We start from the raw sequence: 21,942 nt of genomic DNA, 5'->3' as shown, positions 1-21,942 counted from the left end.
TGCATTTTATGGTTGGTTTTTGGTTTTTTAATTGTAGACTTAAACACTCATCCCTATTAATGTTTATCACCACAGATTTAACCATTGTTCTAACCCACTGAGTTCTTTTTTCATGTCCACAATTCTTTCACCTAACATATTAGCTCTCTCTCTAAGCTTCATTTAATCTGCCAATTGGGTTGGCATTTATCCATGGTCTCAATAGAATCACTGATGTAACTACTGAAAAGGACGAGGCCCTGTGGCTCACCACTTGAGTCTGCTCTCCAGTCTCCAATCATATATACACAACATATGAAATAGGTCATTCACCATTTATTAGTCTGTCTGAACTATTCTCCACATCATACTTTATTCATGCGAAATGTCATGAGAGACAAATACCTTGCTGAAACCCACACACACCTACTATACTGCTTGTATACTCCTGACCCACTAGCCTGCAGCCTTATTTAAATAAGCAGCTCACCTCTTTCCACCATCTTGGACCCTTGGACCCTGTGGAGGCCTGCTGGGAACAGGACTCTTAAAACAACAAATATGTCTGTTAGGCTGTGGTCCAAGGCCATTTTTGTTGGCTATAAGTGAGGTCTTTGGAACCAGAGGGAGCACACAGCTCTTCTTAAAACTGAAGATGTTTATGCTCTAGATAAAACTGAATTCTATCTAGGCAAGAGATATGCATATATGTACAAAGCAAAGAACAACACAGTGACTCCTGGTGGCAAACCGAACAAAACCAGAGCAATATGGAGAAAAGTAACTTGTGCTTGTGGAACCACTGGCATGGTTCATGCCAAATTCTGAAGCAATCTTCCTGCTAAAGCCTCTGGCCACAGAATCCGTGTGATGTTGTACCCCTCAAGGATTTAAACTTAATGAAAAGTAAATAAAGGTATAGTTTGTTCTCTTAGATAGATAGGTAGACAGACAGGTAGACAGATAGGTAGACAGATAGGAAGAAAGACAGAAAGACAGAAAGATAGAAAGACAGAAAGAAAGACAGAAAGACAGAAAGACAGAAAGAAAGAAAGAAAGAGCCCATGGCAGAGAGTGGATCTGATGTCTTTAAAGAAAAGATGTGGGAGTGAACCATATCACAGTCCTTAGAAGTTGAACATCCTTCCCAATGTATCCTTCCCCATGACCAGGATGAGCACTGGATGCTCTCCTTGTTGGTCCCAACTGAAACTCTCCAGGAGATCACTGAACACAGAACTCCCGAACAAGATATAGTGTTGGAGAAGGGGGGTTATCCTGAGATTGTTATGTTAGGCAAATGAGCTGGCACTGCTTTCCAGGGACCACTGTCTTGGGTTGCCTGAGGTCAAGGCATGCATCTGCCAAACTAGAATCGGTGCATGCTGGAATTGGAATATCATTACTACGAAACAGGATTATCTTGAGCAATGATTCCAAATGGGATTAGAAATGACTCTGTTACTCAGACATAATCGGCCACAGCAGCAGCAGTGGGAGAAACATCAAACTCGGCACACTTTTCTGGGGACATGATGCTGGCATTCCGGGCACCTGGCCAGCATTCTCACCCACCCTTTCTTGCTGGGAAATACTGAGCACTGTCCAGCATCGGGCAGGTGGCCACCTGGGACAAGAGCCAGTCCCATATCAAAGTGTCCTGCTCTGGGGTCTCATGTTCTAGGCCCAGCTTCTAGGATGAAAAGGAGTGGAAAAAGAATCTCCAAAGCCCTACTACTTCTGAGTCACCTAAAGGTATTGGTGAGAGACAAGTAATACCCTACATTCAAAGACAGGCTTACCTGTAGACCATTCACTAATTTCCTCCTGGAGTGACCAATAATCAACAACAAGAATAATAATTAAGGCACCACTACTACCACTAACCAAAGTAACAAACCCTTATCAAGTGCTTACAATATGGTAGGCATTGTTCTAACACTACATATATTTACATATTTAAACCTCGAAACAGCGTTTTCTGGTAGATCTACTTATTATCCCCATTTTATAGTAGATGTGAAGAAACAATCACAGATAAGTGAAAGAACATGCCGAGGTACATAACTAGTAAGAGAAAGAATGTGGTTGAACCCAGATAATCCAGCTCTAGAGCTACAGCTGTACCAATGCTAGGCTACCAAAGACTGAGAGGATCATGGCCTGTGTTGGATAAGGCCTTTCCTTCACATTCTCTGGTCTCTAGCCTCTGCTAGATCCTCCAACAAGATCTGGCAGAGTCCTACTTTCTCACCTTTGTGAACCTATGCTCCCCACAGTCCTTCTCTCAGAAATGCTGTCTTTCTAGCCCCCACCTCTATCAATCAAAAATCCTGTCCAACTTTCAAGGCCCACCTCGTATGAAAGGCTTCCCTTAATGATGTTGCCTCTACATGGCGTGATCTACACCTAGCACTATAGGTGATCTTCTCTGAGGCACTGACCACATTCTGCCTCATTCTACAGTTAAAGTGGGACTTGTTTATCCCTTTACTGCCAGATTTTTAAGATTTTTTTATTTTTAAGTAATCTCTCTACCCAACATGGGCCTTGAACTTACAACCCCAAGATCAAGAGTTGCATGCTCTACTGATTAAGTCAGTCAGGCACCCCCCAATTGTCAGCTTTTTGAGAAACGGAGAATGTTTTGTCTGCTTTTAGACTTCTCATAATCATCCAGCACATCATCAAGAAACCCTAATTGAGCTGACTTCACTCTAGTCCCAGCACCCCTTAGGCCAACCCACAGCCTTGCTCCCCACCATCTCCCTCCACAGGCAGCATACTCCAGTGGAAAAAATGAGAATCTGTGCTTCAAAGACACCTGGCTTCAAATCCTGGTTCCCTCTTTCACTTATTAGACAACCCTGGGTATCCCTGAGCTTCACTTTCCCCATCTGCAAAATAGGGATAATAATCCTTCCCTATTAGGATTGCAGTGAGCATTAGAGACAACCTGAGAAGTGCCTGACATAGGCTTGGCATACAGAAGGCACTCAATCACAACCATAGCCGTGATCACCACTACAGTCAGAAGATCGGCCAGCACAGCACAGGCAATAAGCAGCCAGGCCAAGAACAGGATGGGGACCCTGGGAAGAGGCTGCAGAACTCTGAGGCAGGATAGACCTCTACATGGTTGGGCCCCCGAAGGACCTGCACTGAAGCACAGGTGCAAGGGTGCTCTACCAGCACTGCCTCTGGCCAGCCAACAAGGAAGGAGAGCCACTCAGGGAAGCTGCCCCTGGTCCAGCTCCAGGAGCAGCATCACTCTAAGAACACCTGTGCAGTGGCTGACCCCATAAAGAAAGGCCTGCACAGCCAGGAATCTCAATTGAGCTACTGGTTTCTTAAAGACAGGTTTTAATGCCCACCCACCATCTCAGTAAGGTGGAGGGAAAATAAGCAAATGCTAAAAATAAGTGACTGCTATGAGAGGAAATTAAATGGTCTTCAGCCAAGGATGGCGGCATTTTAAAATTAACAAAGCCCAGGTACCACATCCAGGAAGGCCTTGGCAAATGCGTGTTATCCACTCATTAGATCAGCTCCTCAGGGACCCCGGCCAAGCAGGGAAGGCAGTGCCGGGAAGCAGTCCTTCCGATGCTTATGAAATGCACTCCGGGAGAAAAAGCAGAGGAGGGAGGGAGACTCTTGTGGGGAATTTCAAACAGTTTTGCCGGAGCTCTGCTTCATAACCTCACCTTCTCTGAGGCAGGGGCTTTCAGAGTAACCATCAAGCCCAAGTGGACTTATCTGAATCTCCCCCCCACCATCCCACTCTTGGTTCCTGAGGCACAACAGCCACACTATCTAGGTGGTCTCACTGCCTGGCAGTCCAGGGACAAGGAGTCTGAGGATCATGTGGGATGGAAGACAAGCTCCCAGTCCTGTATCCTGAACTTTTTTCTTACTATGAAGAATCATAGGATACTTTGTGAATTTACATAAGCTCCCTGTGTATCGCTTGTAAATGAATTTGTCGTTGTTCATCAGGAATTACACTTTATGACGTCACAAATCATGTGAAGTCACAAACCTTTATTCTCTAGTAACAATTAGAGTATACACGTGAAATACCATCAACAATAGGAAATCTAAACATTCCAGGTGACCAGGAACTATACGAATTCATTTTGACATGACAAACAAATTCTCAGTGTGCCACCAGTCACAATTAATAATGAAAATTAGACAGGGATGATGGCTTTTACAAATTTTTTTTTAAATGTTTATTCACCTTTGAGAGAGAGAGAGAGAGGAAGAGACAGAGTATGAGTGGGCGAGGGGCAGAGAGAGAGGGAGACACAGAATCCGAAGCAGGCTCCAGGCTCCAAGCTGTCAGCACAAAGCCCGATGAACAGCTTGAACCCACGAACTGTGAGACCATGACCTAAGCCAAAGTCGGACGCTCAGCCAACTGAACCACTCAGGTGTCCTGGGATGATGACTTTTTTAAAAAGTTTTTTTTTAAGTCAATTTACTGAAGTATCATTTACTCACAGTAAAATTCACCCTTTTAAGATGTACAATTTGATGAGTTTTGATTGTTCAATCCAGATTTAGAATATTTCCATCACCCAAAAGTTCCTTTGAGCCCTTCCTCCTACTCCTAAACCCTAGCAGCCACTAACCTGATTTCTGTCCCTACAGTATTGCCTTTTCCAGATCATCCTATAAATGGAATTATATCATAGCTAGTTTTTTGTGTCTGGCTTTAGCTTAGCATAAGGCTTTTAATATTTGTCCCTGTTGTTGCACGTGTAATTTTTTTTTTAACTGCAGAATAGTGGTCCGCTGTATGGATGTACCATAATTTGTCCATTCACCAGTTGATAGACATTTGGATGATTTCCAGTTTGGGGCAATTATGAATAAACTACTATCAATGTCTTTTTGAAGATTTTTGTTTTTGTTTTTAACCTTTTTAAATGTTTATTTAAACATATTTAAAACATATTTACAGAGGAGGGGCAAAGAGAGGGAGACAGAGGATCTGAAGCAGGCTCCACACTGACAGCGCAGAGCTCAATGCGGGGCTCAAACTCACTAACTGCAAGATCATGAACTGAGCCAAAGTCGGATGCTTACCTGACTGAGCCACCCAGACGCCCCCAAGATTCATGTTTCTATATCTCATGGACAAAGTTGGTATAAGAGTTGGTTTTGCTGGGCTAGATGGTAATATATGTTTTGCCTTTATGAGAGACTGCCAAAGTGGTTTATAGCATAATGCATTCCTATCAGCAATGATGGCAGTTGTTCTGCATCCTTGTCAGCACTTGGTACCGTCAGGTTTTCTAAACTTTAGCCATTCTAGCAGGTATACAGCGGTTTCTCCTTGTGATTTTAACTCACATTTCCCTAAATGACGAATGCTGAGTATCTTTTCATGTGCTTATTTGTCATCCATCTCTTCTTTGGCTAATGTCTGCTCAAATCTTTTGCCCATTTTTTAAAAATTGGGTTGTCTTTTTACTGTTGATTTGTAACACTTCTTTGTATCTTCTGGACACTATTCCTTTTATCAGACATGTGTTTTAAGTCATTAAAAACTATAAGGATCTAAATCATACCGTATTTCCATCACACCGCTATCCCTTGCACGTAAACACTGATGAAGTAAACAGGACAGACTTATATCTTCATTTTACAAATACTTTAGTGACACTGGACAGAGGGCCAAGCAGTAGTTGGTAACTGCTAAAACTCAGGAGACTATTTTTACCTCCACAATAAGCATCTAACCAACACTAGGCTTTAAGGAAAGCTACATCTGGAGAAATGACTGTTCTATAAACAGCTTTTGGCCCCCCAGGCTCTGCACCTCCTAAAGCCCTGTTCTGGTCCACCAGGCTCCTGGAATGGTCAACAGTCGTCACACTCCACTGCTGGCCATTGTCCACTGGGAAAGGTAGGAGGCTCCCAATCCATCCTTCAGTGAAAGAGCAAACAGTGGGGCCTGTGGCTGCTTGGACATCAAAGTTGAGCAAACAGGCCAGGCAGGCCCTGCCTCTCCGCCTACACATCCTGCAAACGCCATGTGAAGGAGCTTCCCTGAGGGGGTCATGACTTTCAGCTTGTCATAGCACACATCAAAGTTCGCACCACACACGAACTGGGTACATGGGTTCGAATCAAGTCGCCCAAGAGCGGATACTCAGCCATTGTATCCAGTTTTAATCCTGTGTTTTCCCAAGTAATTAAGCCTTCTTGCTTATGAACTTGTGACTAAGTAAAGCATCACTGAGAGGTTGTAACATCAAAGTGCCTTCCACCGTCTGTCCATGTTTGGTAAAATTGGATTTCTTTCCCTTCTTAAAGAAAAACTAATTGAATTTAGCTGAAGGCTGGGTATATTTGCACGAGCTGGTGAAGGCTATGCTAAGTCACAGTGATCATCCTGGGACCCTGTAGCTTAGCCTTTAGTTGGGTTGGGTCAAAGTGCAACACAGAATGAGGCACCCAGACTCAGGCTAAACAAGTGCCTGTGGCATGAGGCTTATGAAGGTCTCATTGTGGAAAAGGGGTCAGCCCCAGCGACTGCTCCTCAAGTCGCTAGTACACCCAAGCTGTTACTAGGGCTGGCAAAAGGATCATCCTAGTAGAATGTTGGTAAATCTTTGGCAGAATGGCTACTGAAAACAAAGGCCATCACATTACTTGCATCCTTGATGTCAGCAGTCCGAGTAAGCTTCTTAAGGCAAAGGCTGTGATGCTTATTATCTGAATCCCCTCACAGCCTAGCACATCAGCACCAGACACAGTATAGTTTTAAAAAATGTTTGCTGGATACATAAAATGATAGTATAAAGGAGTGCCAGAACAAAGTTCCTCCTTCCTGATGAACCAAACTCTCTATATCCCTTTTTTGCCTTGTTCGTCAGGAAACTTCAATCTAAATTAATACTTAATTCCACTAATTACCTGATTTGCAGTGAGTACAGCATCGTCCCATTTATATAAAATTACACACACACACACACACACACACACACACATCAATCTCTAGACAGAGGGAATTTAGTTGACTGCTACTTTCTTCTCCATATTATTTTTACAAAAACAATAAACCTATTTTCAGAAAAGAAAATCTCTCGTTCAATCCTGATACAATTATCTTTCCTTTTACCAATATGATTTCTGATCCAGTTTTAACTCTCCCATGTACATTTATATTTGTATTTTAATTTGAGTCACTGCAAACCCTTTTGGAAATAAAAGGTGAGAATTATAAATTAAGTTCCCATACATACTTCAAAAATTTTGTTCTACAGTACTGTATTTTCTATTCAAAATTAAATAAGATAGTACTATCTTTACTATTCAAAATTAAGTTAAAAGACAAATACATACATAAATAACAGTTCACAAGATGTTAATCTCCTTAAGGATAGACACTATTGTGCTCTATCCCGAAGGATGTAAGGCATGAAGCAGGCACTCACTAACGGCAGTTGAGGTGAAATGATCAGATGGTCTTAGGATCTCTCTCCCTTGAGCTTGCAAGCTGCCAACATCTAAAGGAGGTGAAGGTTCTCTGCTCTCAGCTTTGAATCAAAACTTCCAATTCCTCTACCCTCCTTTCATCCAAATCCAACTGAAAGGTGGTGGTATTTCAGGCCTGATTCCAGAAGGGCTTGGTGATTGATGAAATGAGGATCAGCACACTTCTAATCAGGAGAAACTTACTGGCAGACTGTGCTGGCATAAACATGATCATCTCTCAAGACCACCCCCCACGGCACTTTACCAATGAGGCCTACTCACTCTGACCAAGGTACTCCTGGCATTCCTTTTTATCAGGTTCCATTTTTCCTTTCTCTCTCTCTCTTTTTTTTTTTTTTAAGTTTTAATTTTAGAGAGAGGGCAAGTGGGGGAGAGGGGCAGAGGGAGAAAGAGAGAATCCCATGCAGGCTCCATACTCAGCATGGAGCCTGATGCAGGGCTAGATCCCAATACCCTGGGATCATGACCTGAACTGAAAACAAGAGTCAGACTCAACCAACTGAGCCACATAGGTGCTCCTATTTTTCCTTTCCTTTTCTTTTCACATTTATTCATTTTTGAGAGACAGAGAGAGACACAGAGCACAAGCGGGGGAGGGGCAGAGAGAGAGGCAGACACAGAATCCGAAGCAGTCTCCAGGCTCCGAGCTACCAGCACAGAGCCCAATGCGGGGCTCGAACCCACAAACCGTGAGATCATGACCTGAGCTGAAGTCAGACGCTCAACTGACTGAGCCACCCAGGCACCCCAATTTTTCCTTTTCTATAGCACTTCTTACCTTCTAATAAGGTATGTAGTTTACTTATGTATTATATTTATTGTCTGTTTCTGCCTCTCTCTACGCAGGGACCACTAGTATAGAAATATGCTCGGTGGGAAAAAAAAAAAAAAAAAGAAAAATATGCTCTGTGAGGACAGGAATCTTTGTCAAGAACAATGACTGGCAAACAGTAGGTGCCAAATATATATATGTGTATATATATATATATATATATACACACACACACACACACACATATATGTATACATATATATTACATATATATATGTAATATATATGTGTATATATTGTGTATATATGTGTGTAATATATATGTATATAATATGTATATATATGTATATATACATATATATGTATGTACATATGTATGTATATAGGTATACACTGTGTATATATAATGTATATATATGTATATAATGTGTATATATATAATGTATATAATGTATGTATATACGTATATATGTACCTATGTATGTATATATATGTATATAATGTGTATATATGTGTATATATATGTGTAATATATATATGTAATGTATATATATAATGTATATATGTGTATATATATGTGTAATATATATGTGTAATATATATATGTAATGTATATATATAATGTATATATGTGTATATATATGTATATGTATATGATATGAATAAATTAACCTAAGTTTGCTATTTGCAATAAAAATCTGTCCCTGGGCCCTGGAAGGAAGAGGAGGGCACAAAATGGATGTTTAAAACACCAATAATTAATCCTAGGAACCAAAACAAGTAAATACTAGCCAACACTCTCACTTCGCTCAACAAGCAACGCTGATTTGCTAATGGCCCTGGATAAAGACAGGACAATCAGTTAAGCCAACAACTCATTAGATTTAGAGAGAAATGTCCCCAAAGCACATCTACCAGCTATCTGCTCACTGATTGACAGTACTCTTAAGTATAGTGTTATTTCCTATTCTGTCTCAGCGCTGAAAATACTATGTAAAGAAGGGCACACACTCCCTTCTCTTTTCTCCACCACCTGCTATCTCTTGTGAATGGAGATACTTGCAAGCTGGGAAAGAAAACTGGTGGGTGGGGTGGAGGTGGTGGTGGGTGGAGTATCACCGGTAGAATAAACACATGTGTTTATGTGCAGAGACATCTAATATGGGCAACAGAGAATAACAACTCACCATTTGTAACAGGTAGCACAAACACTATCTCACTGGGTTCTCACAAAAATATAGCAAGAATCTACCCTGCTCACAGAGTCAGTCCTCTCCTAACCTCTGCTTTGATAATTTCCTGTCCACATGGCTCTGACATCATTGATTACACTACACTCTGTCTCTCTACCTGCCATTCTTTTTCACATTGGACTTTGAGCTCCCAAGGTCTCTGGTTCTCCAATGATGAGCACAGAGTCTGGCTCAGAGTAGACGTTTACCAAATGTTTGTAAAAATAAATGATTTCAGATGAAGAAATAGAGTGCCCACAGAATTCTTAAATTCAACGAAGGGTCAGAACCAGGACTGGATTCCAGGACTCTCAACTGCAAAGCCTATTTACATCAAGTTTTCTTTTTTCTTTTTTCCTTTTTTTAATGTTTATTTTTGAGACAGAGAGACAAAGACAGAGTGCGAGTGGGGGAGGGACAGAGAGAGAGGGAGACAAAGAATCGGAAGCAGGCTCCAGGCTCTGACCTGTCAGCACAGAGCCTGACACGGGGCTCCAACTCACGTGCCATGACATCATGACCTGAGCCAAAGTCGGATGCTCAACTGACTGAGCCACCCAGGCGCCCCACACCAAGTTTTCTTTTAAGGGCTTGGAGCTTAAGTGGCAAATAAGGAAATGGAATTCTGAGAAACAAGTTCAGGACAGAGGAGCAGAGAGGGGAGACCTATCTCACGTATAGCTAAGTCTCTCAGCCAGTCTGAAGCATTGCCATCTTTATATTAGAAAACCCGTTTTGTTGGTTTCCACCACATTTATGATCCTTCCAAAGGAGGCCAGTACTGGCAGACAAAAGCCTTAATGATCTGCTTAAAGGAAAAATTAAAACTGGTAACTCAAACTATCAATTTCAGTGGCTGCTACTTAAGTGCCCAGTCTGCTTTTTTTGAAAGCATTTCTTTTTGCTCCTTTTTAATCAATTCTTTTGCATAACTACAGCTAGAGACTGGGATGGAGAGGCAGTATGCAGCACTAGCCCAGGATCTGGCAGCAATGAGGTAAAGTAAAACACACAAACTTTGTAGGCAGCCAGACCAGGCTCTAACTCGTCTGTGTGATCTCAGACAAATCACCTTATCTCTTTGGGCTTCAGTTTTCTCAGCTACAAAATGAGAAATCCATCCATCCACCACCACCTACCTACCTACCTACCTACCTACCTACCTACCTATCTTGTGTCAGTTGTGAGAACTGAAGTAATTCTCTACACACAGGGGACTATTTCAGTCTTTACAAAACAGCTATCCCTTGAGGAAATGGGGGAGCGGGCAGGAAAAGAACACGGCCTCCCCTGGGAGGGAGAATGCCCCCGGCCTTCCCTAGTTTCCATCAGAACCTCCAAAGAAATAGCCTAGCGGGGCCCTTACTGTGACTACAGATTCCTCACATGGACAGATGGTGGAATAAGAAAACATGGAGGTAACTCAAATGTGTACCTTCAACCACTTAACACACTTCCAAACATTTTGTGACTTCAACAATGCAAATGACATGCCTAATGTCACAAAGCCAATGAAAGATGGAGCTAGGATCCAGAGTTATATTCTTCCCTCTCCACATCTTCTATACTTTCCACTGCACAAGGTGTAGACCTGACCTTCTCCTTAGTCCACCACCCTGCCTCTGGAGAAAACAGCAGGGAGACAAGCAAGGGTGGGAGAGGGTTCTGGAATGTGGTCTGCAGGGATCTGGCTAAGGGAGCCCTGTGTGGAAGGAGATCTCTCACCTGTCGTTTCGGCTGATGGCTGCCACCATGAGTGCTGTCCACCCAAGTCTGTGCCTTGCATTGACATCTGCACCTTCTGACAAGAGCCTAGAAAGAGAGAAATATTTTCAGTGTATGGCATATCATGGATGTAAGAGTGGAAGAAATGAGACAGACAGTCAACAAATAGGGAGGCTACATGAATCTGGAAACAGAGGCCTTTGAGAACTAAGTACCCACTCTAGCTCCTCTGGCCAGTCTCCCCCCCTTCCCCAGGTATCCCCTACCCCTCTCCTTCTTCCCTTACTCAGTCTGACCCCTGCTGTCATCCTTCCAGCCTTCTGAGGAAAGAATGTGCCTTCTCTATCTTAATACCCTGACACTCCCACTACCTTGGTCCAGAATGCTCTCTCCCTGATTCTTTGCCTATTCTAATCCTACTTCCATGGTATGGAATACAATCCTGGCTTAAGAGCTCCCCCGAGAAGGCTTCCTTAGCTCATCCAATTCACAGATCTGTTTTCCATCCTTAGAATTTCCCCATGCTTAGCACTGAATGCCCAATGACACTGCTTATCTAGGTAATTCCCCGTGTGCAAAAGGATCACACTCAAGTTTCTCTGTATGGTGGTGATTTGGAAATTCAAAATCTCAAACCCAAGGAAACATGGAAAGAATGCTAGAAATGCTAGATTGGGGTGCCTGAGTAGCTCAGTAGGTTAAGCTTCCAACTTTGACTCAGGACATGACCTCGCAGCTCATGAGTTTGAGCCCTGCGGCAGCTCTGTGCTAGCTAACAGCTCAGAGTCTGAAGCCTCCTTCAGATTCTGTGTCTCCCTCTCTCTCTCTCTCTGCCCCTCCCCCAATTGTGCTCTGTCTCTCTGTCTCTCTCTCTCTCTCAAAAATAGATAAATATTACCAAAAAAAAAGAAAGAAATGCTACATTAGGTTTCTAGGAGAGTCCACACAAGCCTGACTCTCTATGCCAGTGCCTAACACATAGTAAGAGCTCAATAGTTGCTGGATAAATTAACAAACACAGTTTTATATATATCACTAAAATCCTGAATTCCGGGTCCTGGGAACAGGGGGCTCTACAATGTGGGGGTGGATAGAGAGAAGGGGAGTAAACAGAATCAACCTCTTACTGGACACCTACTATAAGCAGGAACTGCCTTCAGAACTTGACACACCTGCTCTCATTTGCTCTTCATAGACGCTTAAGGAACTGACGCTAACCTCCTCTTCTCATGGATGAGGTAACAGGCTCAGTGAGGTGAAATGACTCGCTGAAGGTCACAAAGCTAGCTAAGGAGTGATCAGTGACTGAAATTCAGGCTGACAAAGGCTCTAGAGCTGGAACCCTTCTCGCCTCACCACCCTTCCTCCAAACTGAACCTGACGCCATGGCACATGGAAGACAAGATACTCAACTGATTTTAGCAATCACCATACGTGCCTGGTCCTGTGCTAGATTCTGGGATGGGGGTGAGAAGACACAGGTGTACCCTAGAGAGCAAATGACATAGCTGTGGAGGGAAGACTCAGGACAGCAGGAAATCAAAGCCTGCAGCATATAGTTTTCCACCAGAAGTGCTACAAGAGACCAGGAGAGAGGGAGACCAAAAGGCAAGAGCAATTCACCAACAAGGCAGGATCTGCTTATGAGGACTGGGTGGGAGGGTGTTTGGAGGACTCTTTAGAGGGGAACAAATGAAAGGGCACCTGCAGAGAGTCTGGAGGCTTAGAATTGAGTCCTAGTGCCATTCTTGTGCCACAATCTGCAGTCACTGCTCCTCTGGACCAAGCCAAATAAAAGCTCTGTGCTGCTGAAGTAAGCAGGTGATGAAGGCTTGAGGAAAAGCCATATCAAGTATGTATTCACTTGGCCCGTGCTCACACAGGGGAGAAGACAGGCCAGCAAGGACATAAGCATGCATCAGAGGAGCGCTGTGAATGGGGAGCATAGGCTACAGGTGCACACCCAGGAGACCTAACCCAGTCTTAGTGACCTGGAAGCCCTTCCTGAGGATGTGATGCTAGAGAGTTAGCCCGACAAATGAGGTCGAAGGAGAGGAAGGAGTGCATGAGGCAGAGGCTAAAGCCTCTCCCCCAGAAGAGAAGGCAGCATGACTGGGCACAAAATCTGAGGGAAGAGTGTTGAAGAGGAGATTGGGAAGTCACTCATCTCTGATCTCTAATTTGGAGGATTTCTTCCGGTGAAACTCCTGGGCCTCTTTACCACACACAGTTAAGCCTTTTTTATGCAGGAACAATTTTCTATGGCCAAGAATATTAAAGAGAGTAAGAACCCTGTGAGACAAAAATCTCTTTGCACAAAACCTCCTTCCTAACTTACAAAACCTTCCCTGGTTTAGCAGGTGCTGTGGAAAGTGCATGAGTATGAGAGTTTAGAGCCTGGGGTTCTGATCCTAACTGTGATTCTGACAGGATGGCTTCATTTCTCTGGTCCTCAGTACAGAAGGCCAGAAAATCAGGACCAGCTGAAGCAAATCAAAGAGGTTTCTGAAGGAAAAGCCTGAACTGTGCCTTGAAGAATGGAAACAGTTTAGAGACGAGGGAGGAAGTGCACAACAGTCAAGACAAAAGGACCAAGACACTATCAGGAAACGGGGAAGCAATGGGAAGGTATATTTGGAAATCATCAAGTAGATCCATCCAGGTGACAGTTCTTGGCAGAGAAACAGGCAGCTGCCAAGGTATGCAGGGCCTACAACAGAGCCTCTAAAGTCAAGACACAGGGCCAAGGCAGTGGGCGTAAATCTCTTTTGAGACATAGGCTTCTTTGAGAATATGACCAAAGGTGACGATTCTCTCCAGAAAAGTGCACAAGAGCACAGGTACTCAAAAAAAAGATTTTTTTTTCAATGTCCAGGAGTTCACAAGTCTTCATGAAATCAAAAACAGATCTAGGTTACAAACCCAACTTGAAGAGTTGACAAATGCCTGGCATGCATGCTACTGTCCTGCCTCCTGCATCTAAGTCAGAAATCATGAATCTCTCCCGGAAGTTTTTTCTGTGGAGCCTTTGAACAAGCCTCAGAATCCTTTTCAACCCTCGTTCTAATCAGGCATCATCGATCAGCTAAAGCCGGCAACAGAGAAGAAACCTATTTGGCATTCCTTAAGACTCTTACCACAGGCAAAAGGGTTGTCACTGAAGGTTTCTGTGTAAAAGAAATTATAAAATTAACCTGATAGCTTAAGCAAGCTGACTCTGAAAGGGGAGAGAGTAGAAAGTGGGGACAAGAAGACAGTTTGGGAGCTGTTGTAACATAGACAAGGGAGACAAGTCAGGGCAGGAAAATGAGAAAGCGGGGCATGGCCAGGAAAAACAGTGCAGCCAGAATCCCTCCTGTCTCCAGTGGGACAATGAGCCGTTTTCCCCTGCCTGGGCCCTGAGAATTCTGGAAGCAGCTCTGATCTGAAAGTAGGGCTGAAGAAACAGGACTGAGATGCCTCCTCCTCATGCCCCTTGAGGACCGAGTATGGTGTAATGAAAAGGATGAATAAAAGGACTTTTTAATAAATCAAACCTGGATTCGCATTCTAGCCCAGCTAGATAACCCTAGGCCAATCAATTCTCTGAGTCTCAGTTTTCTCACCTATCAAATAGGGACACTAACCTCTAATTTGCTGGGATCCTAGCCCAGTACCTGGCACACAGCAGGTGTTCGATACAGGGTGGCTTCCACCTGCCACCTTGCCCTACTTCCACCTCTTTGATGGAACGAAGTGTTGTAGTCTGATGCTGGCAGTGGCAGGTTGGCCAATACCCAGGGATTCTAAGACAGGGTCACACAGGATGACTGGGTAATTCATTCAGCTTGGCTCTGGGCACTCCTCTCTTCATTTATTCAACAAACATGTGTACATACCTACTCTGTGCCCAGCTGCATGCTGGCTCCTGGGAAGGAGACAAGACAGAGGTTCTTGCTTTCCAAAGCCTGAGCCAAGCAGTGTTTTCTCTTTATATATGTACACACACACACGTGTTGTATTTATTACTTTTTTTCACAAATAATACATTTTAAGATTCACTCACACCGCCAAGTATACAATAATTCCATTTTTTAAAATTGCTATATAATTCTCAATGGCACATTCACCAGATTTTTTCCTTCTCTGCTCTCCCAGAGATACCTACTGAGGCAGTCTCCATCTCCCAGCCACCAAAAGTAATGCTCAAAGAACATCCTCTTATGGGGGGCCTGGGTGGCTCAGCTGGCTAAGCATCTGACTCTTGATTTCGCCTCAGGTCACGATCTCACGGTTTCTGAGTTCGAGCCCTGTGTCAAGCTTTGCGCTGACAGTGTGAAGCCTGCTTGGAATTCTCTATCTCCCTCTCTCTCTCTGGCCCTCTCCGGCTATCAAAAATAAACAAACAATGGGGCGCCTGGGTGGCGCAGTCGGTTAAGCGTCCGACTTCAGCCAGGTCACGATCTCGCGGTCCGTGAGTTCGAGCCCCGCGTCAGGCTCTGGGCTGATGGCTCAGAGCCTGGAGCCTGTTTCCGATTCTGTGTCTCCCTCTCTCTGCCCCTCCCCCGTTCATGCTCTGTCTCTCTCTGTCCCAAAAATAAATAAATGTTGAAAAAAAAAATTAAAAAAAAAAAAAAACATTAAACAAAACAAACAAACAAACAAAAAGAACAAGAACATGTGCCCTTTTGGACCAGTATGAGTATTTCTGAGGCATGTACTTGCAGTGAGATCCCTGGGTTTTAGGGTGTTCCTGTGTCCTGCTCTCCTAGCCAACACTCGGCAGTTGCCAGCTTCCTACTGACTGCAAGCCCAATAGGTGTAAAGGGATCTCACATTATTGTTTTAGTTTGCATGTCTCTGATTAGCAACAATTTTCAGCTACTTGTTACACGGCCATCAGCATTTAGGGGTTATCTTTTTTCTGTACAATGCAGGGTTTTCTTCTAAGAGGAGGACTGCTGGAAAAGAGGGCTTCTCTAAACTTGCTATCCTGTCAATGAACAGAGCCAAAAGAGCAGAGAGCAGTCAGGCAGCCTGGGCTCTAGTTCCAGGGCTGGCGCCTCCTACTCTAACAAGCTACGGAAGGTATCTCATCCCAAGCTTTAGCCTCCTCATAGGCTCTTATGGGTTTCAGGAGGGGACACTGAAATCTGAAGGAAAGGGCTCCACCAACTTGAAGGCTCATCCCTAGGAGGCAAATCTTGGTGTTCTTCAGCGACACTCCAGCTTTTGAGCCCTGCACAGCATCCTGACTGAGCACCATTCTTTGCAGCCTTCTGGGGGCTCAGATGTAACGAAAAAAGCAATGACCCTAGAGTCCAAGGGCTGGAGTTCAGATTCTCGCTCTCTTGCTTACTAGCTGTGGCACAGGGGATATTAATCTCTATTGTGCAAGGTGGCTGTTAAGGATTAAAAGAGATACCATGTGGTAGCACTCCATAAGGAGTGGTGGCACTTGGTGACTCAAGGCAGGACCAGTACCAACATTACAAACCATCACAAGTGAACCCAGCTACAAACAACTTTTCCTCCTTCAAAGCTGGCTGGGGCCCCTCCCCCACTTCCCCTCTGTGCTCAAAGTTAGGATTTCACACACCCAGGTCTCCTCCATTTCATTTTGTTCCTTTGCAAGTGAATGCCCAGTAGGCAGTCATTTCAAAGTTTCGGGCCAGCTGGGCTTGCGGGTGGCTGCCTGCTGAGAGTGGCTGAAAGGGCCTCTGAGGCCTGAGAAAGCCACCCCTGCTCTCCCCTGTGATTTTCACCAACGGACAAAATGCGGCAAGTGAATTAATCTCTTTTAAAAAGAGCAATGCTTGTGACAGAGCACGGTGTCTCCGAAAAGGTTAGGATTCCATCATCCCTGAGATGATGAGTGGAATGCTTAATGCAGGTTGCCACTCAGGGCAGAGCAGCCTCTGTCCAGGAGTGGGGCACTGCAGGCCTTTCTGGGCTCCGTCCAGACTTGTGGAAGGCCCTTCCGTAATGAACTAGGTCTCTCCTGCCTGGCAGAGCAGTGGTGGGTGACACTAATTGGGGGTGGCCCAGGGCAGCAGACAGGAAGGAGGCCACACTAGCAGTCAGGAGTTGAACCCCAGATCTCACACAGCTCTCAGGAAGTAGGGTGGAGCAGGGGAATTACCAGGATAGACTTGGTCCACATGCATGCTCCAGCATTACTGGGTAGGTAGCAGTGAATGAATGCATGACCTAGCCTCTCTGAACTTCACTTGGTCCCCTCATCTGAGTGACAGCTACTGCTCTACAAGCCTGTTTCCACATCTGTTAAAAAAAATGGAGGACCCCAGCAGCCCTACTCCATAAGTCACACAGGGGTGCCATGAAGAAACAATGAGGCAAAATATGTAAAAATACCTGACATGCAATAAAAATAAAGCACTGGACAAAGAGAACAACGGCCTGTACTATTATTATTTCCCAATTAGTATCTACCCCATTTTAAGGAAGTTAACAAGAGTAAACCAGGATATGTGAAAGGTATACACAGAACTTGGAACATAAGTGCTCAAAATTTTCTGTGAAATGATAAATAAGCAGTCTCAAATCCCCAGGCAAGGGCCAGCAGTAGAAAAGGGCACCCTAGCCCAAGACCTAAAGATCTCCATAGGGGGGCGCCTGGGTGGCTCAGTAGGTTAAGCATCCTACTTCAGCTCAGGTCATGATCTCCTGGTTTGTGGGTTCGAGCCCCACATCAGGCTCTGTGCTGACAGCTCAGAGCCTGGAGCCTGCTTCGGATTCCGTGTCTCCCTCTCTCTCTGCCCCTCCCCCACTCATGCTCTGTCTCTCTCTCTCTCAATAATATATTAAATAAACGTTAAAAAAAATTAAAAAAAAAAAAGATTTCCATAGAAAAGGAGGCAAACCATAAGAGACTCTTAAGGACTGAGAACAAACTAAGAGTAGATGGGGGGTGAGGGAGAGGGGAAAGTGGATGATAAGCAGGGAGGAGGGCACTTGTTGGGAGGAGCACTGGGTGTTGTATGGAAACCAATTCGACAATAAATTATATTAAAAATAAATTAAATAAATAAATAAGTAAATAAAGATTTCCATAGGAGAGTAACAGATCAAGGGGGACAACAAAGCTGCTCCGATATATCAGGAATCCAGGAGAGATCTGAAGGCTATGGACCAAACATGAAACAGTTAAGGGGGAAAGGGGGTGGGGGGTATTAAACTTTCCCTTCCTGCTGTGAGTGCTTCTGTATTCTTTTAAGTTTTATTGTTGTTTTGGCAACAGTGAACATACTATTGCTCTTCTTTTTTAAACAAAACTTTCTTAGGGGGAAAAAGCCCCTTACCCTTTTTTCCTCCAAGAAGGCTTCCCTAAGACTGCCTTGATGCTGCCTCATTGGCCTATGCTAGCTAACCTATATCGTACATCAGTTTCCTTTTTTTTTTTTTTAATGTTTATTTTTGAGGGAGGCAGAGAGAGAGAGAGAGAGAGAGAGAGCGAGCGAGCATGGGTGGGGGAGGGGAAGAGAGAAAGGGAAACAGAATCAGAAGTAGGCTCCAGGCTCTGAGCTGTCAGCACAAAGCCTTGATGCAGGGCTCGAACCCATGTACCATGAGATCATGACCTGAGCTGAAGTCAGACACTCAACCGACTAAGCCACCCAGGCTCCCCAAACACATCAGTTTCCTTGTCCCCCCACCCCCTCCTCCAGTCAGCATGACCCTCCTGTCTCTTCACTCCTTGTGCTGGCACCACAGCCACTCTCTCAAGGCTCAGGGGCTGAATGAATGAGTACATGTATATAGCACTTCCCAACATATATCTCTCACCAATACCTGTCTTATGTTGGAAGTTACCTGTTATATATTGGTTAGGCCTGTCTTCTTCAAAGAACTTAGGCTCCTGTGTATATGTGGGAGTATGTGGGTGTGGCTTCTCAGGCTCAGGGCTTGGGATACTTCAGATGCAGGCCTGGGGCTAGAGGCCATGGATTCTAGTCATGGCTCTCTCAGTAACTAGCTGTGTGATCCTGGATAAATCAGTCTCTCTGGGCCTCACTTTTCTGTGTGGTAAAATAGGGGACGTGAATTCAATGATTTCTCAAGTCCCTGCCAGTTCTACAATCTTAGGATTCTAATTACGTATAATGTCAAAATTTGAGAAGTGGATTCCTGACAGACACAGGCATCAGCAAGACTTCCAAAGAAAAGACAACTCCTCCGGCTGCTGTCTGTAGGAGGGAGACAGTCCCAGACAGGGATATGGGGGCAGTTTTGAGTTATTCTGGCTAACCAGCTCTTCTACTCAGCGGAGGGAGGTACCACATGATTTTTCTTCCTCTTTCTTTACAACCAATCAATACAAAGCGGCCACTGAACTTCAATCGTGCATTGTTCCAACTGATTTCCGGATCCTTCACATTAACTGGCTCTCAGCTGCAGCTGGGAAGGGGGGCTGAAGGGTAGGGAGCCCTGGCCCACCTGCATCAGAGGCCTGGAAGCAGTGAGCCATGCAGACTCAATCATGATCACTATCTGGGCAACAGGACTCTGGCTGGAGCCTCGCAGAAGGTCCTGTTTACAGTAATAACAGCACCAGGCCAGGCTGTCTGAACAGAGGCAAGGCGCCTGGGGCTAGAATCCACACACACAGCCTCCATCTGCGCCTTATCTACCCAGTAAGCCTGGGCTGAGAGGGGCAGGGCCAGGGAGGAAGAAGTCTGCTCTCAGAACTCAGCCTGGGCCAGTGGACTTTAGGTAGGATCCTGGTGCTCTAACTTCACAGACATGAGGCCTCTCTAGCATCTTCTGCATTTGCTACTTGAACAAAGCATTCTCCTTTAAGGCCCTGCATGGGACCCTTCCTCTAGGAAACTCTCTAGTTGCTCTTTCTGCCAGGAATATGGCTCACCCCAGCACTGCCATACCCAAACTGCTCCAAAGGCAAGCAGGTGGGCAGAGAGGGAGAAGGGCAGGCACTTATGCAGCACTTACAACAAACATGTAGAATGTGCCTGTAAGCTTCCTGACTAGTTATTTCCTATCATATAAAGTTTTTAAATTTCTAGACATAATAAATGATCGGCAGAGATTAATCAGTCCAATCCTTCCTTGTACAGATACAGATGTGGAGGTCCAGAAAGCATCAGCCTCAGACTAGACTAATTTGGATATGAACCTGCATGTGTCTCTTCCAGGCTGCGTGACTATAGCAGGTCACGTTAACCTCTCTGAACCTCAGTCAGTCACCTTAACCTTATCAGCCTACCAGACCTACTTAACAAGGGTGCTGAGCTTGAGCAAAGGAAATACCATATGCAAAAGCACTTACATTTTGCAAATGTTAGTTGTCATTACCACAAGTTTTCATTTGTTCAAAAGCACACAGCACAGGAGCTGGATCAGACCCTCACTGAGTAGTACTAGATGAAATGGAATGAAGTCCAATGCTGGGTGACCATTCTTTGTCCCATCTCCTGTTTCAGGCAGAAACTTGACACACATTAAAGTGCACAGATTTTTTTAAGTTTATTTGTTTATTTTGAGGAGGGGAGGGGCAGAGAGAGAGAGGAGAGAATCCCAAGTAGGCTCCATGCTGTCAGTGCAGAGCCTGATGCAGGGCTTGATCTCACAAACCATGAGATCATGACCTGAACCAAAATCAAGAGTTGAACACTTAACCAACTGAGCCACCCAGGTTCCCCCCACAGATTTTTTTAAACTTTATTTTGAAATGATTTCAAGCTTACAGAACAGTTACAAAAATAGGACAAAAAAACTCAGATCCATCCTCCACTCAGATTCTCGTTACATTTTGCCTCCTGTGCTTAGCCATTCCTTTTCTCTATTTTTTAAATTTTTAAAAATATTTATTTATTTTTGAGAGAGAGACATACAGTGCGAGTGGGCAAGGGACAGGGAAAGAGGGAGACACAGAATCTGAAGCAGGTTCCAGGCTCTGTGCTGTCAGCACAGAGCCCAATGTGGAGCCCAAACTCACAAACTGCAAGATCACGACCTGCGCCAAAGTTGGCCACTTAACTAACTGAGCCACCCAAGCGCCTCTCCTTTTCTCTATTTTTTTCCTGGACCATATGAGAGTTAGTTTCAGACAGTATGTGCCCCTTTACTCCCAAATACTTCAGCACATATTTCTAAGTACAAGGTCATTCTCTTTCATAACCACTAACCAATAATGACCAAATTTGGAACACTTAGCATGGATAAAATGTTTTTATCTAATATTCAAATTTCATCAATTATCCCAATAATGTCCTTTATAGAAATTTCCCTCTGGGGGCACCTGGGTGGCGCAGTCGGTTAAGCGTCCGACTTCAGCCAGGTCACGATCTCACGGTCCGTGAGTTCGAGCCCCGCGTCAGGCTCTGGGCTGATGGCTCAGAGCCTGGAGCCTGCTTCCGATTCTGTGTCTCCCTCTCTCTCTGCCCCTCCCCCGTTCATGCTCTGTCTCTCTCTGTCTTAAAAATAAATAAACGTTGGAAAAAAAAAAATTTAAAAAAAAAAAAAAAAAAGAAATTTCCCTCTGTAATCCAGATGTAAGCCAGGATCAATATTAGAACCAGGCATTGCAAGTGTCTTCAGTTTCCCTTCACTAGAATAGTTGCTGGGCCTTTCTTTGATTTTCTTAGTTCTGACACTTTTACAGAGGAAGGCTAATTTGTTTGTAGAACGTCTTTCAGTTTGGGTAACGATTTTTTGAGGAACCCATTTCCTATTATTCATCCATTCATTCCACAAACTTTCCATGAG

The 21,942-nt window shown here is 44.3% G+C and overlaps 1 protein-coding gene and 1 pseudogene across 1 annotated transcript in view; one reads left to right on the top strand and one right to left on the bottom strand.

The window, feature by feature from the left end:
* CLPB (caseinolytic mitochondrial matrix peptidase chaperone subunit B) overlaps positions 1-21,942 on the bottom strand; it is a 143,174-nt gene that overhangs the window by 101,886 nt on the left and 19,346 nt on the right. Inside the window, exon 3 of the mRNA XM_030332063.1 lies at positions 11,218-11,304. Coding sequence (XP_030187923.1) covers positions 11,218-11,304 — 87 coding nt within the window. The remainder of the gene's footprint in view (positions 1-11,217; positions 11,305-21,942) is intronic.
* LOC115525094 lies at positions 541-956 on the top strand (annotated as a pseudogene).

Source organism: Lynx canadensis, chromosome D1, assembly GCF_007474595.2.
Source record: "Lynx canadensis isolate LIC74 chromosome D1, mLynCan4.pri.v2, whole genome shotgun sequence".
Classification (NCBI taxonomy): domain Eukaryota; kingdom Metazoa; phylum Chordata; class Mammalia; order Carnivora; family Felidae; genus Lynx; species Lynx canadensis.
Note: the sequence above shows the minus strand (reverse complement) of the source record. Positions and strands in the feature narration are given on the sequence as shown.